This window comes from Schistocerca cancellata, chromosome 7, assembly GCF_023864275.1.
Source record: "Schistocerca cancellata isolate TAMUIC-IGC-003103 chromosome 7, iqSchCanc2.1, whole genome shotgun sequence".
Classification (NCBI taxonomy): domain Eukaryota; kingdom Metazoa; phylum Arthropoda; class Insecta; order Orthoptera; family Acrididae; genus Schistocerca; species Schistocerca cancellata.
In genome coordinates, this window is record NC_064632.1 from 96,530,243 (window position 1) to 96,545,258 (window position 15,016).

Below are 15,016 nucleotides of genomic sequence, written 5' to 3' on the forward strand. Positions count from 1 at the left end.
TGCGAGTGTATACCCGTCCTTTTTTCCCCATAAGGTAAGTCTTTCCGCTCCCGGGACTGGAATGACTCCTTACCCTCTCCCTTAAAAACCCACATCCTTTCGTCTTTCCCTCTCCTTCCCTCTTTCCTGATGAGGCAACAGTTTGTTGCGAAAGCTTGAATTTTGTGTGTATGTTTGTGTTCGTTTGTGTGTCTGTCGACCTGCCAGCACTTTCATTTGGTAAGTCACATCATCTTTGTTTTTAGGTATATTTTTCCTTCATGGAATGTTTCCTTCTATTATAACCATATATATATATATATATATATATATATATATATATATATATATATATATATAAAAAGAAAGATGATGAGACTTGTAACACTTTGCAGGCACATGAAAGGGAATGATCATATAGGTTCAGTTGTAGGTAAAGCAGGTAGACTTTGGTTTGTTGGTAGAATACTGGGGAAGTGTAATCAAGGATATTGAGCGTATCCAGAGAAGGGCAACATGAAGGGTTACAGGTTTGTTTAATCCGTGAGAGAGTGTTGCAGAAATACTGAACTCTTGAAGATAGGTGTAAACTATCCCGAGAAAGTCTGTTAACAAGGTTTTCAATAACCAGCTCTAAATGGGTGCTGTAGGAATATACTACAACCCCTACATATCACTCACAGAGGGATCTTGAAGACAAAATTAGAATAATTACTGCATGCACAAAGGGATTAAATCAATCATTCTTCCCAAGCACCATATGTGAATGGACCAAGAAGAAACCCTAATAACTGGTACAATGGGATGTACCCTCTGCCATGAACCTCATGGTGGTTTGCAGAGTGTAGATGTAGGAAAAGTTAGATTTCTACTTACACTGAAGAAGACACGTCAAGTTGCAGACAAGCACAATTATATGAAAGTTAAAATTTTCAGGAGGGACAACCTTTCAGCACAGAATTCAGACTAGTGTAAAGAGAAGAAAGACAGGGCTGAGAATAATGACCAGCTAGAGTTCATATCTGGAAGAGATCAGAGGTACAGTATGCTAAGTAAAAGAATAGTATTAATTGGGCAGCCAGACTGCGTAAAATGATTTAAGTAAGGCAGGATATGTTGCACAAGAATGGAGAGGTTAATGAGACCAGTTAAATACTAATTAATACAGTGAACAGTGTAGGAGAGAAAGGCTATAGATAATGACACAAACACAAATATAAGGCACAAAGTGTTGACAACCGTACATGCTCACAACAAAGAGATGACAAAGTATAGAAACAAATGCAAGACTATATCACTATATCCATTCTAATCAGCGATGAATACTAGAATAAACAGAAAATGGTTATGGTGCCTTTCTCAGGTACCTTTCTTTTTTTTTTTTGAAAAGTACTTCTCTCTAATTTTCTATTCATGTGGATCTTCCTCCATTCACAAGCTGTTCTTCCTTTTTGGTGTTGTGTATATAACTTGCAGATGTAAGTGGGTATGTGTCAGATTACAAGACCAAAGATCCACAGTTATACCACTTCCAGTAGAATGGTATATAGTATAGAATTATTGTACTGAAACCAACCTATGGGTTGTTGTCTTTACATAGGTGTTGAAGGAAGGAGAAAAAAACTTGTACATTTTGTTATAATTACTGCTACTTCATACAATGTGACAGCTCAATTTCTTGCAACCATCTGTCAGTACCTCTTTTCACACCTCTTTTCATTTATTTATTTATTTTTTTAACTGAAGAAACATAGTTCCTCAGATGCTAGTTTCTGAATGTAACACTGTGAACCAACTTTAAAATTTGTTTATGATCATTAAAAAAAATACTCTTTCTTTTAAATTGGAGATTGTAGGCTCCCAACCTAAGCAGTATAATAATTTAATTGTATGATTCTCTTCAGGTTTTCAGACACGAGGGAAGTATGCAGGCAGTATTTGAAAAGAAAAGTCAGAGAACTGCAGCCAAGCAAGCGTGCCATACCTTGGCAGCTACAAAACACATGGAACATGAATTGAAACAGACACTTGAAGGATTAGCAGAAACTCTGTTTGGATCAGGTAGGAATTGTCAAGGCCAACAAAGCAGTTTAAATTTACATAAGTATTTAAAAATATTAATTGAGGAGTGATATAGAAACATTGAACATTAGAAGTTAAATTGGTTATATTGGAGGGCTAAGCAATGTAGTTCATGGCAGTATTGTCTGTTAAGCAGTTTGGCATCATGAAAACTCTAGTCATAAGCACCTGCAATGATTAAGCATTGCTGGTTGTGATGTTTGTAGCTATTAATGTGTATAAGGAGTCATAAATCAGAGCTCCCTCTGTGTTTGATACTTGTCCACCTTCTCAATCCAAAATGTTAGGATGCTGTACTTAAGTGTCTTAAAACATTTAGTGAAAAATGACACTACAGCAATCTTTTGATTATATAGGTTAATGTGAACTATCATCAAGGTAACATAAAGTTTTAAGGGTCCAAAAATGAGCAATAAGAATTATTTGTGGTGTCAACTAAATAAAATCCTGCAGAGGTCTGTTCAGGAATCTAAGGATACTGACTACTCCCTCCCAATACATTTATTCCTCAATGTAGTTTATCATAAAAATATATCTCTCTTTTGAACCAATAGATCAGTTGAATGAATTTCGTACTGCATAGTCTAGTAACATTTCAGTGCCTTGGAGTGCTTAATAGTGGGTTCCTTGATCAACTCGTCTTCATTCTGTTATTCTACCAAACACTCTTTCTTCACTACAAGTGCATTGCTTTGGTGCTCAAATCATAGTTCGTAGGCACCATAGTTGAATCAGTCATGATCTTTTTGTCTTCTACATCTTCATAACCAGAAATTGATGTTCTGATCAAAAATATTTGTTTTACTTGTCACGGAACTTTATGCATCACTTTTTATTTTTTCAAAAATTACCAAACTGTGCTCAGGTAATCTGCAAGCAGGATAATAAGCACCCAGATAATAGGGAGATTGTTGTGTACTTTGTATGCTGCCGTATAAACATTCTTTTATGACACTTATCTAATGTGGTTCAAGGCAAATATCAATGAATTTACCAGTTTTCAAAAACTGATTGTAATAGACTCAAAATACAACCTCAAATGGAAAAATTTGAGTATTTAAATGACATAACTCAATGTTTACCATTGTTGCCTTACTCAAGAAACAGTTCTCATTGTTTTATTCTCTGTGACTGTGTTGATAACCGTCTAAAAATACAAAAAAAAGTTCATTAAGATTTATTGTATACATATGAGCTGTGAAAATATGTAGTGTTTATGTAGTTTTTAAAACAGCAGGCAGAGGCCTCTTAAGAATCAATGGATACTGCTAACATACAGATTCATGATAGTGTACTTATTCTCTTCAGTTGTCTGTAACTAAAAATAAAATGGATGAATGGAGACATAAAATTTCGAAATTATCACATTACATATGTTAATAAAGTTTGGACATTTTGTATCCACATCCAAGTTTCATAACTGTTTCCTGCAATCTGAGAGAAAGATTTTTTATATACATGTGTAAGGCTAGTTAAACCTTGAATGTAGATAACCACTCACCCAACAGAAGTACTGCTGAGCACCATATGGGCAAAAAGATAAGATGTTGAATTTTAGCTCAGCTTTTGATCTTTCATTCTTTGCTAGTGCACAGACACATACGCACACTACGCAAATAAGCTGCACTATGCCAGCAATCTCTTTGGAATTGTATGCAGCTGTGCAGAATCCACAATTTCCTTCCTTGTGAAGATTGTTGAGAAGCACTTTACCCATCAGGTTTCAGAGATCCAGGGAAGTGGGAGACATCACATAAGAACAAATATGTACATTAATGTTAATGTGGTCATGTCTGAATCTGAGACACAAATGCTTGTGCATTGTCCATCCTGTGAGCTGGCACTTTGTGATAGATCGGGATCTCACGCAATTCCATCCTCATTTACATCCCCTGAATTCTTTCGAGATGCTTGGGTAGGTATACTGAAGTCTATCAACCTGTAGGATATTATTGAACATAGTGATGTTTGCAGTGGATCTTGTGGCTGATATACTTTGGAAATTAATATGAATCATTTATCCACTGGTGACTGTTGGAGAAATGGTTCGTAGCAATTTTCATATGTAACTGTGGTGATGTGTTTTCTTCTGAACTGAAAATGCAGATCATTATTTCATGAAATGATTTTCATCACTTTCATTGAATTACCATCATTGGGAAAGATCCTGACACTATTACTGCAGAATATAAGTCAGACTGATACAATCACATCATCACCAATACAGTAGAGTTCAAAATATTGATCTTAACCTGTCAGAATTAAACATAACATACATCTGTTGATAGAACTCGAAATCCTTTGATTTCTGCACTGAATATTTACTTATGCCCTGTGTAAAATCTTACGGATATGAAGACTCTTGTATGAAAGTGTTAAGACATGACTTCCAGTCAAATTATAAGAGTCCGTTTAAGGTGTTACAAGTGCAGCATGTAACCTTGCTAATCATTTTCTCCACACAAAATGCATTTTATTTTTTACAAGTGGATACTGGACATGCAAACAACTCTTCATTTTGAAGAAAATTTCTCAGTATTTGAATTTATTGAAGAAAGTTAAGACTGTAGCTATACACAGAGAAGAATTGCAAAAGGCAACTTGTGACCATTAATTCATCTTTAAATAGTAAGAGAATCACTGCACATAACTGTTTCAATGTATAATAACTGAATATAATATGGAACACACTTCTCACCACTACTTCTTGTAGCCATATAGTGTTGCAATGGATGCTATTTCATTCGTCTTTCTTGTAAAAAGAAGCTAACCACATTCATTAACTTTCATTGAATGACACTTCAACTGCAGGAACTATTTATTGTATTCTTACTATACTTCCCCCTACTCAATTGAGTAATTCAATTTTTGATTTTCTCTACCATTTACTTCTTCCAGTAAGCTTATTTCCTTTATTACTAGCTCTTCTGGTATTATTGAAGAGTATAAAAAAATATTTTAATCAGCTCATATTTCATTATCTTCTTATAATTTGGTTGAAATTCCAAATTATTATCTGTTTGTTTAGTAAAGATACTTATCATATTCTCATTGTTGCTCAGATTATTGTTTCAATTAAACTTTTTGTAAATTAAAACAAAAGTTTAATTCCTTTATTACTACTATAGCTGGCTGAAGTGTACTGATAATAAGCAGGTACAAAACATGAAATCAGGTGGAAACTTATTTTACTTCTAAGTATATACTTTGCAGGCTTTCAGTATAGATGGGTAGATACAACATTTCCTTTTACACACCCATCTTGGGAGTTAGAGGTATTACGTGATGACAACTGGATGGAAGTTTTGGGCTGTGGAATTATGGAGAACGAAATTATAGAGAGTGGTAAGTTATTTTTAAAAAATAAACTCTAAATAGCTCTTCTGCTGCACAGAATTCATAATTTTGAAAAGTGAAGATTTGATGGTTACAGAGTAAAAATGAAAAATTAATTAGTAATTCCAAAAAAAAAAAAAAAAAAAAAAAAACATTCCCTTGTTATCGTATTTGTATGTAGTCACCATCATTTTTTACATACTCCTAATTGCACATAGAACTAGTTTGTCCTTTCATATTCTGCAGCAGGAGTAAAGGGCCGAATTGGCTGGGCATTTGGATTAGGTCTGGAAAGACTAGCAATGTGTCTATATTCCATTCCCGACATTCGTCTCTTCTGGAGCTCCGATTCTGGCTTCTTGTCACAGTTCAATGTGAAAGATCCTGATACTCAAATAAAATATAAGGTAAGCTAACACTAATGAAACGTTTTCCCCCTGTTGGTGACAACAGTTTAATTTGCCCTTCATTTTTCAGCCAATAAGTATATACCCTCAGTGCACAAATGATATAAGTTTCTGGTTACCTTCAGATGATTCATTCACACCAAATGATTTCTATGATTTGGTAAGAACTGTTGGAGGTGATGTCATAGAGCAGGTAAGAATTTTGTTTCAGTTATTTCATTACAGCATATGAAAATATGTCATAATGGACAAGATATTGGTAGACACAGGGTTTTAATGCCCATAAAGTAACGACACATTAATGAACTCAACACTTTTGCTCATTAACCTTGATAGTTGCTTCCATTAAAGGTAACTTATTCTGTTTTTACATACTATATTTTTTTCAGATTTCCCTGATCGATGAATTCACCCATAAAAAGAAAGGATTAAAAAGTCACTGTTATCGTATTGTGTACAGGCATATGGGCAGGACACTGACACAGAAAGAAGTAAATGAAATACATAACAGTATTGCAAGAATGGCAGAAGAAATACTGGGTGTTACAATAAGATAACAGAAAAAGTTTTAAAATAAAGTTATTTATTATTACAACTTGATAAAGATTTTTTTGATTCTTTCAACAACAGAGTCACATTACATTCAATATGGCATCGAAACAAATGTAGAACCCAGGCTCTATTTTCACAAAAGTATCACATATATTATAAGTAAGTATAATAAACCTGCATTCCACAAATTAGATTTTTTTTTATGTCAACCAAAACAGAAGTCCACTTCCGGCATGACAAGTAGCAGCAGTTCGGCAGTCCCAAAAGATACAAACATAACAGAGTAATCTCAACAGGTCTTTCTTTGGCAATGGGGCTAAGTGTTTTTCTCTTACAAAATGTTCAGTCACCTTTCTCTGGCTTTCAAAGCAATGAACTTCAGTCATATCTGTGCGCTGCAAAAACTGCTACTGCTTTCAATACCTAAACTTACAGTGTACTTGGACTTCTCATAAATTTTTATTTGACGTGGGTTGCATTTTAACTGTGTCCTGAATAAATGATTATAAAAAGTCTGAGATTTACAATGTAGAAAAGAAGACATTTTATAAACACCTTCAGGCATTTCCCCACATTTTCTGTAAGCACATTTACAAATGCTTTATAGTACATAAAATGCTCTAGTAAATCTGCCATGTGAATACTAAACTGGCACAAATCAAACAGTGGAAAAGTATTGATAAGAATAACAGTTAGTAACTCATAAAACACTAAGCATTTCCTGTACTAACAACAATGATAATTTCTGTAAACACACAAATAAGCAGTCTCTTGTTGCTATGCAACCAATGGATTTATAGAGATTCAATATTTTTCAATGAAAGTAAATGCAGATATATTATTTGTGTACAACAATACAAAAAAAGAAAAAGATATTCTGAAAGTGCTTAAAACAAAGAGTTGCTGCAATTATTTTCCAGTCATGAACAACTTGTATACAATAATAAATAACAGAAGCTTCTTAAATACTGGATAAAACATCCAGATATAAAATACTGAAAGATTCCTTACACAGATATAGGAACTATTCACAAAACAACCAATGACTACAACTGCCAGGTAATGCTAATTGAATATGTGATTATTTCCTGCATAAAAAGGACTCTCCACAAAACTGCTAAATTCATATGTGGAGATTACAGTTTCTGTAAAGGACAAACTGCAAAAGTTACTACAGCTTTTCCTCACATCATCAGCATCCATTTCCTTTACGAAATGCCGATTAATATGAGATGACAATATCTTTGATATTAATTATCAATATACAGAAGTCAAATAGTTGTGAATGTACATCATTTCTTGACACTGCTGTAGTGTAACAAAGTTAAAGTGTTGTGGCTTGACCCCCCTTATAATGGCTTTCACATGAAGCCTTGCATCTTGCATTTTGTTCACCATTCCCCAGTATAGCAACTGACAAGTTTCACCTGTCGGCTTACTGTTTTACAGAATCTAGCAATTTGCTTGGGTTTTGACAATTGGATAATAACCACCTTTCAACACTTAAAAGCTCCTAGGATTGAATCTGGACAAATTCTGTGGATTTTAACTGCAAACATCAATGGCAGTTCAATGAGCAAACAGTTATATTTTTGCAGAATTTAGTTATTGGCATATTCCTGACTTTACTGCTGCCTTGCTATAGTGAGTGGCTGACCAATATGGAGTCCAACATTATTTTATCAAGAATAGGATTTGTCAATTTCATGGGAACTGTGACAATGACTTGGTTCAAAAACATATACAATTTGGTTTGTAAGATGTCACTCCACTGTACACTATTGTCCCAAGCAAGCTTTTAGTGTTCAAAAACTTAATAAGATACTGGAAATAGCTTTCTCGGTTTATGAAACTGTAAGTCACATCACCTCCTACTTGAAAATAGTTCTTCGAGCACTGCACAGCATGTGATAAACTACGCTGTTAGTAATTGCTACATGAAATTTTGAAATGATTTGACATTGTAATTGCCCACAGTTAAAGAGCACAAAATGTAAATTCTCTACCTCCAAGACTGTTCCTTGGAAAAATTTCGTTTGAATAGTTTGCTTCATTTCTTAACCAGGAGACAGAGTTGAGTAATGCTATCCATGGGCTCCCAATTGTCTTCAGGTCTGTAGTACGATGTGTAGGCATTGTACGCAAGTCTATGAAATATTTGGGATGGTAGTAAAAACAGAAACCATATAACCTTGCATATGAAGCATTAGCAAAAGATAAGCTCACAAAAAGGTGTTCTGGCAGAAAAGAAATGAGACTGGTAACAACATTATTAAGGTACTACATCCAGACATGAGAGGTGAATGGGTGTAAAGCCAGTTAATGCATTTTCAACTTAAGACCGTATGAGTAACAACTACACATTGTTTCATTTGTGGAAGAAGGGTAGTAGTCCTTTCCAGTTAATGACGAATCACAGGCAGTGTTAAATGGACATGTGGTCTTTTAACTCCGCCTAAATCACCTGTCAATGGCAAACCACCTCTTGCCTAGTATGGCGGTGCAGGTCTTCCGCACCATTCCCCTCTGCTGTCAAGAAGCATGGGATTTCATCATCATCATCATCATCATAATAAATCACCTGTGCACTGGAAAAGGAGTGACGTCTTTATTCCACAAATGAAATGGTATATGGGTACTACAAATATGATCCTAAGTAAAAAACACAATAAAACTGTATTTGAATTCCTTTACCACTCAGATACAGATACATTGTGAATTTGTAGTAAGTGCAATTGAAATTGATTAACTCATTGACAGTGACAATGAGTTTAACATGGTCTTGCATTCCAAAGCAAAAATGGCAGTGATCTTACATTGCATCATGGCAAGTGACATTTAGAATATGTTTCGACTGGTGGAAGGGCTGAATTTAAATGTACACTGACTCAAATTTATTGTGCTTTGATGGTGGCTATCATCAACAGATCATACTGGTAAGTAAGTACACATATCTGTAGCATGAGTAGTCTCTCATGGGCCAAATCTCATACACGGCATTTGCAAATGGAGGGCAAGAATACATCTGTTGTAAAATGCTTACACACAACCAAAAGACTGGCTATTTTGATGAAATTTGTCACTACAACAAACAGTGTCCCAATAAAGTGGTCCATCCTGTTTAATTTGTGATCAGGTAGCATTTCCTGCAAAACAATAACCCTTCAAAATACTTTAAATTATGCAGCTGGTAGTTTTGAGTTCTTAATATTGGTATTAAAATGCTGTTATTAGTCAATATGCATTACGGTTACATGAATGTAGGAGCTTCTGATGTGGCACGTAACTGTGTGAAAGTTTTGCTTTTTTTAAAAGTCAAAAGCAATAAGACTTTAACACAGCTGCATTGTTGTAACCTGTGAAGTCACTACTACCAATTCACCCACATAAATATGGGAATGTATGAGCTGTGAGCTTCAACTTCACAATAGGTTGGTAATTAGGGTACATATATTTTGACTACAAGGTAAGTGAAAGCAAAAACACAGTTCTATATTCAGATGCTCACATTACTAAAATGTTCTCTATGCAATCCCAATTGCATGGAAAATATGTAATTATCAACTACTTATTGAATGCACTACAACACAAGGGAAAAAATGTCAACTGAATGAAAGCCTGCAGTAAACAAATTAAAAAATTATGGAAAAATCACAATTTATGCCTTCCAACTTGCCAAATAACTCTTCAAACTGGGACCCTTTTTAATTGCACAAAATTCTCCAATCACTATTTGAAAGAAGCATGTTGAAAAGGGAACACAACTTTTAGGTAAAGTTACAACTAAGTATAAACAGTGCTGCATAACTCGATAAGGCTAGAACAAGCAATCACAAAATTTCTGCCTACAAATAAACGGGAAAACAGTGGTTTTTAGAGAGAGACGAGCTGGGATAATTTGCATGTCATAAAGCATAAAGGCCACCACGCTGAAATACTATGGTGAAAAAAAGGCCAGTTATGTAGTAATCACATGTATTGTTCTCTTATGCAAAAATATGAAAGACTGTCATACATTCTACATACACTTCGTTCTTATTTTCAAAAAACTAAATTCCAGATTCAAGCACTGCTACATTTACTACTTAGCAAACATTCAACTTTTTATTTTAGGATGATAAACTTATTTTAAAAAATACATGTATGTATAAATATATTAGTATGGGTTTATATAGCAAATATTAGTTGAACAATATAAAAATTATTATTTGGATATGTACAAAATATTGCCATGACATTTCTTAATGAATGTTTCACTTTTAAAAATGCTCTCACTAGAATGTACATCCCTTTGGGTCAAAATCTTCTTCCAAAGGCCATGAATATCTTGTTTACGTTTATCACATATAATGAGCGTCATATGAAATTCATTTCAACAACATGTATGTCAGCTTGATGGCTGAAATTGTGTGTATATGAGGGATCTTTCCCTACAGGGATTAAAATGTATTAAATTATTAAGCTGCAAAATTCCACCTATCTCTGTGATGCAACATTTGACTTTAAAGGAAAGAATAATAAATATCTACGGCACTTTGCCACTGTCAATAAATAATAAATTTAAGAAATCAGTCATGGAAAGTTTCTCACTACAGTGACTGTTAAAACACAACCTATACAGTCAATGGAAAACAGAATGTCACACATAAAAAGTGGTTTACAATGCTCAACACAATGTAGTTCTGTATATAATACACAACATATGCAGTCAACTGTGTTGAGCTTCTTGCAACTGTCCTGCTGAAATACATACTATGTTATATCACTAATCTTTGGCATTATGAGCTTTCTCAATGACATACATTAGATGTATTTTTAGACTATATTTAGATCAACATAACTGCGAGACAGTTATGAAAGTTTAGAATAACTTGGCGGTGAAAATTTTTTCCTCAAAAACTTGAGAATGTAGAGGGGCAGACAGCTCACAAGAGTTATCACAAGCACTTTCCATAGGAAATCTGTTGTCTGAATGAAACTCAAATCTGAAAACAATAAATTCCATTTTCAGTATTAAATACATTTATTATAAGCAAATGGTCACTAGTATTCATCAAAAACATAAACCAGAAACTTGAGTGAAAACCTTTTATGAAATACCAACATGGAAACTACACGTAGTCATCTCACCCATTTAATAATAATAATTCACAGAATAACAGTGACTGTAATACATGAACTTAAATCTTGAAATACTGACTAGCAACAAATATATTCATATCTATCATCTTCTTTCCTTTCATTTCTGTTTGCTAATGGTGTCCATTTCCAGGTCTCCTTTCAATACTCCTTAACATACTGACCAGCCTCTCTTCTCAAATATATGTACCCTGACACTGCATAATATTTTTCTTTCGACATTCTCATAATACAAATTTTATACTTAAAGCATTTCTAGGGCTTGTAACATTTTAGACAGTATATCAGATACATCAATACTTGATCAATTCGTGTATCAGACACTGAGAGACTTTTTGCCGTGTATTGGGTGCTTCACTATAAATTTCCATGCTGAACTTTCTACATATAATAATTTTACACGAAGAAATAAATGTCAAGATACTACCTTTGTTTTTTATACATATTTAATTTTGTAATGTTCAGTTTATATTCTCATAAGTTAATAAAGGAAAGAAAGGTTTCTGACAAACTGTAATGTTAACCATGTTTGTGACCTGTAAACATCTAAAGGAAATATTTTGAGAAGCAATTTGACGGTGGGTAATACTTGATTCACTTTGACACTGATGGCATCATGTTTAAGAAAAGGTAAAGCCATCCAAACTATTACAAATACAAATTCAAACATAACCTGACAAAACATTTAGCTTCAAAAGTTACAGAGGATGTAATATATATATAGCAGACTTTACATCATGTAGCAACTGCTGTGTTGAGTTATAACCCAAATATTAAATATGTAAATTGTATTTCAATTCGAAATTCTAAGACACACTTCATTTTCGTTAATACTGACACTAGCATCCTATTTGAATGTTTGTAACACTGAAACAATATAGAAGGCCCAATATTCCTTCCTGGCACTTTAAACCATTTTCCTGAGTTTGTACACTCACTCAGATAGGAGACTCAACGTCATGAGGAGCAACTTATGTTTTGTGAGAAATGTTGAGCTATTTAACAAATTTGTCACAAGATGGAAAAAACCAGGTAAGGTTACGCAAAAATGCAAAAATATTTAACTCCTGTTTAAATTCAGGAAGAAAACATTGGCAGCTAACAACTACAATTAACAGAACTAAGAAACTCTGTCACTTGTCGAAAGCTGACAGAGAATATCATGCATGGTCAGTGACAGTGTAGATTATGGTGACTTTACGTGAAACTGAGAAGCTAAGATGGTAGACTCATGGTGGTTTTGATGGCAGTGACAGTATACAAATATAACATGCAAGTACCGTTAAAAATATTAAATCTGAAAAATGAAAGAAGTTTCAAATTAATGAAAAGTAACATTAACCCACACTCTGTAAAGAGAAAAAAGACCAAGGTAGGATGTCAAAAGTTTTAAAGAACTTCAACCAATGGCATGCAAATCACAACATGTTTCATACTGAAATAGATGTGACATACAGCCACCACAATTACTGAGCTTCACAAAACAGTAGTAGTAAGCCATTGCCACTAAACAATTTATTGCCATGGCAGCATTTTTATTCTATTGCATTGTGGAACTTAATGATGATGAGCGTTTGAGAATGAGGCCACTCACTAGTTATGAAATAATAAAGAATCATGAGCACAGTAGCTGTGGAAGAGTTACTTCACATTCTTTTCTGGTTGATTTACTTAATAAATCTCTACTCATAGAACCACACAATAATACAGATGTACTTTTGTTGTTTAGAATTCTGTTGGATACTGATCCTCTCAAAGACTCCATCAAGTTGGAGAAAACTGTGCATCAACTGACGGAATATTTTGAGCTTTCAAACCAACTGCAAAGAAACAGCCCTCTCATCACTCATTCTCACGCCCACACTTTAATTTAACCAGGCTTCAATTACTTATCTTCATACTCAGAAAGAACATCTTACCCACAATCCTTCCAACCCAATCTAAGAAATAACCTTGTGTCATAACTGCTCCCAGTCTCTTTTCACAAGGTCTGTCTTACACACCTGCTCTGGACAGCCTATTCCAGTCCTGTCACAGGCATACCGTACCTTACTGGTCATGTGAAGCATATATATAAGCTCTGCTGTACTTTCTGCACAGTATTTTATGTGGACATTGTGGTGTCACCGCCAGACACCACACTTGCTAGGTGGTAGCCTTTAAATCGGCCGCGGTCCGTTAGTATATGTTGGACCCGCGGTTCGCCACTATCAGTGATTGCAGACTGAGCACCGCCACACAGCAGGTCTAGTCTAGAGAGACTCCCTAGCACTCGCCCCAGTTGTACAGCTGACTTTGCTAGCGATGGTTCACTGACTACAGACGCTGTCATTTGCAGAGATGACAGTGTAGCATAGCCTTCAGCTACGTCATTTGCTACGACCTAGCAAGGCACCACATTCAGTTACAATGTCTTCTGAACAGATAATATTGTGACTCATGTACCGTCAAGAGCAACGTTCATCATTGATGGACTAAAGTTAAGTATCAAACTAATTACGTCCGCTTTCTTAATTCTAATTCCTTGTCATGTTCCAGACCTCACATCAGTATAGTTCTTCCCTCCTCACACCAGTCTGTGTGAACTAAAACGCGTGCATTTCGGCCTCCACTAGTAACACGGTGTTGGTTTTTCAGCCAACACAACATTGGCGACGAGTCAAAACGGTGTTCTTATCTATACTGCCCTGATTTCATTGTGTCATGGCTTCGCCACAATCTCCAGATGTACTGTCCGAATTTTATCGCACAGCCGACCTCGGCGAAGATCAGTTTGGATTCCGCAGAAATGTTGGAACACGTGAGGCAATTCTGACCCTACGACTTGTCTTAGAAAAAAGATTAAGGAAAGGCAAACCTACATTTCTAGCATTTGTGGACTTAGAGAAAGCTTTTGACAATGTTGACTGGCATACTCTCTTTCAAATTCTAAAGGTGGCAGGGGTAAAATACAGGGAGCGAAAGGCTATTTACAATTTGTACAGAAACCAGATGGCAGTTATAAAAGTCGAGGGGTATGAAAGGGAAGCAGCGGTTGAGAAGGGAGTGAGACAGGGTTGTAGCCTGTCCCCGATGTTATTCAATCTGTATATTGAGCAAGCAGTAAAGGAAACAAAAGAAAAATTCGGAGTACGTATTAAAGTCCATGGAGAAGAAATAAAAACGTTAAGGTTCACCAATGACATTGTAATTCTGTCAGAGACAGCAAAGGACTTGGAAGAGCAGTTGAACGGAATGGATAATGTCTTGAAAGGAGGATATAAGATGAACATCAACAAAAGCAAAACGAGGATAATGGAATGTAGTCGAATTAAGTCGGGTGATGCTGAGGGAATTAGGTTAGGAAATGAGACACTTAAAGTAGTAAAGGAGTTTTGCTATTTGGGGAGCAAAATAACTGATGATGGTCGAAGTAGAGAGGATATAAAATGTAGACTGGCAATGGCAATGAAAGTGTTTCTGAAGAAGAGAAATTTGTTAACATCCAATACAGATTTAAAATGTCAGGAAGTTGTTTCTGA

General features: G+C 35.0%; 2 protein-coding genes across 3 annotated transcripts in view; one reads left to right on the forward strand and one right to left on the reverse strand.

Moving 5' to 3' along the window:
* The window catches only part of LOC126091943 (probable phenylalanine--tRNA ligase, mitochondrial), a 26,592-nt gene extending 18,511 nt beyond the window's left edge, over positions 1-8,081 (forward strand). The window contains exons 2-6 of the mRNA XM_049907274.1: positions 1,884-2,040; positions 5,275-5,406; positions 5,644-5,804; positions 5,875-5,997; positions 6,194-8,081. Coding sequence (XP_049763231.1) covers positions 1,884-2,040; positions 5,275-5,406; positions 5,644-5,804; positions 5,875-5,997; positions 6,194-6,361 — 741 coding nt within the window. The 3' untranslated portion in view covers positions 6,362-8,081. The remainder of the gene's footprint in view (positions 1-1,883; positions 2,041-5,274; positions 5,407-5,643; positions 5,805-5,874; positions 5,998-6,193) is intronic.
* Positions 6,367-15,016, reverse strand: part of LOC126091941 (probable phospholipid-transporting ATPase IIB) — a 501,129-nt gene continuing 492,479 nt past the window's right edge. For both annotated transcript variants that reach the window (XM_049907268.1, XM_049907269.1), the window contains exon 19: positions 6,367-11,341. In XM_049907268.1, coding sequence (XP_049763225.1) covers positions 11,208-11,341 — 134 coding nt within the window. In that variant the 3' untranslated portion in view covers positions 6,367-11,207. The remainder of the gene's footprint in view (positions 11,342-15,016) is intronic.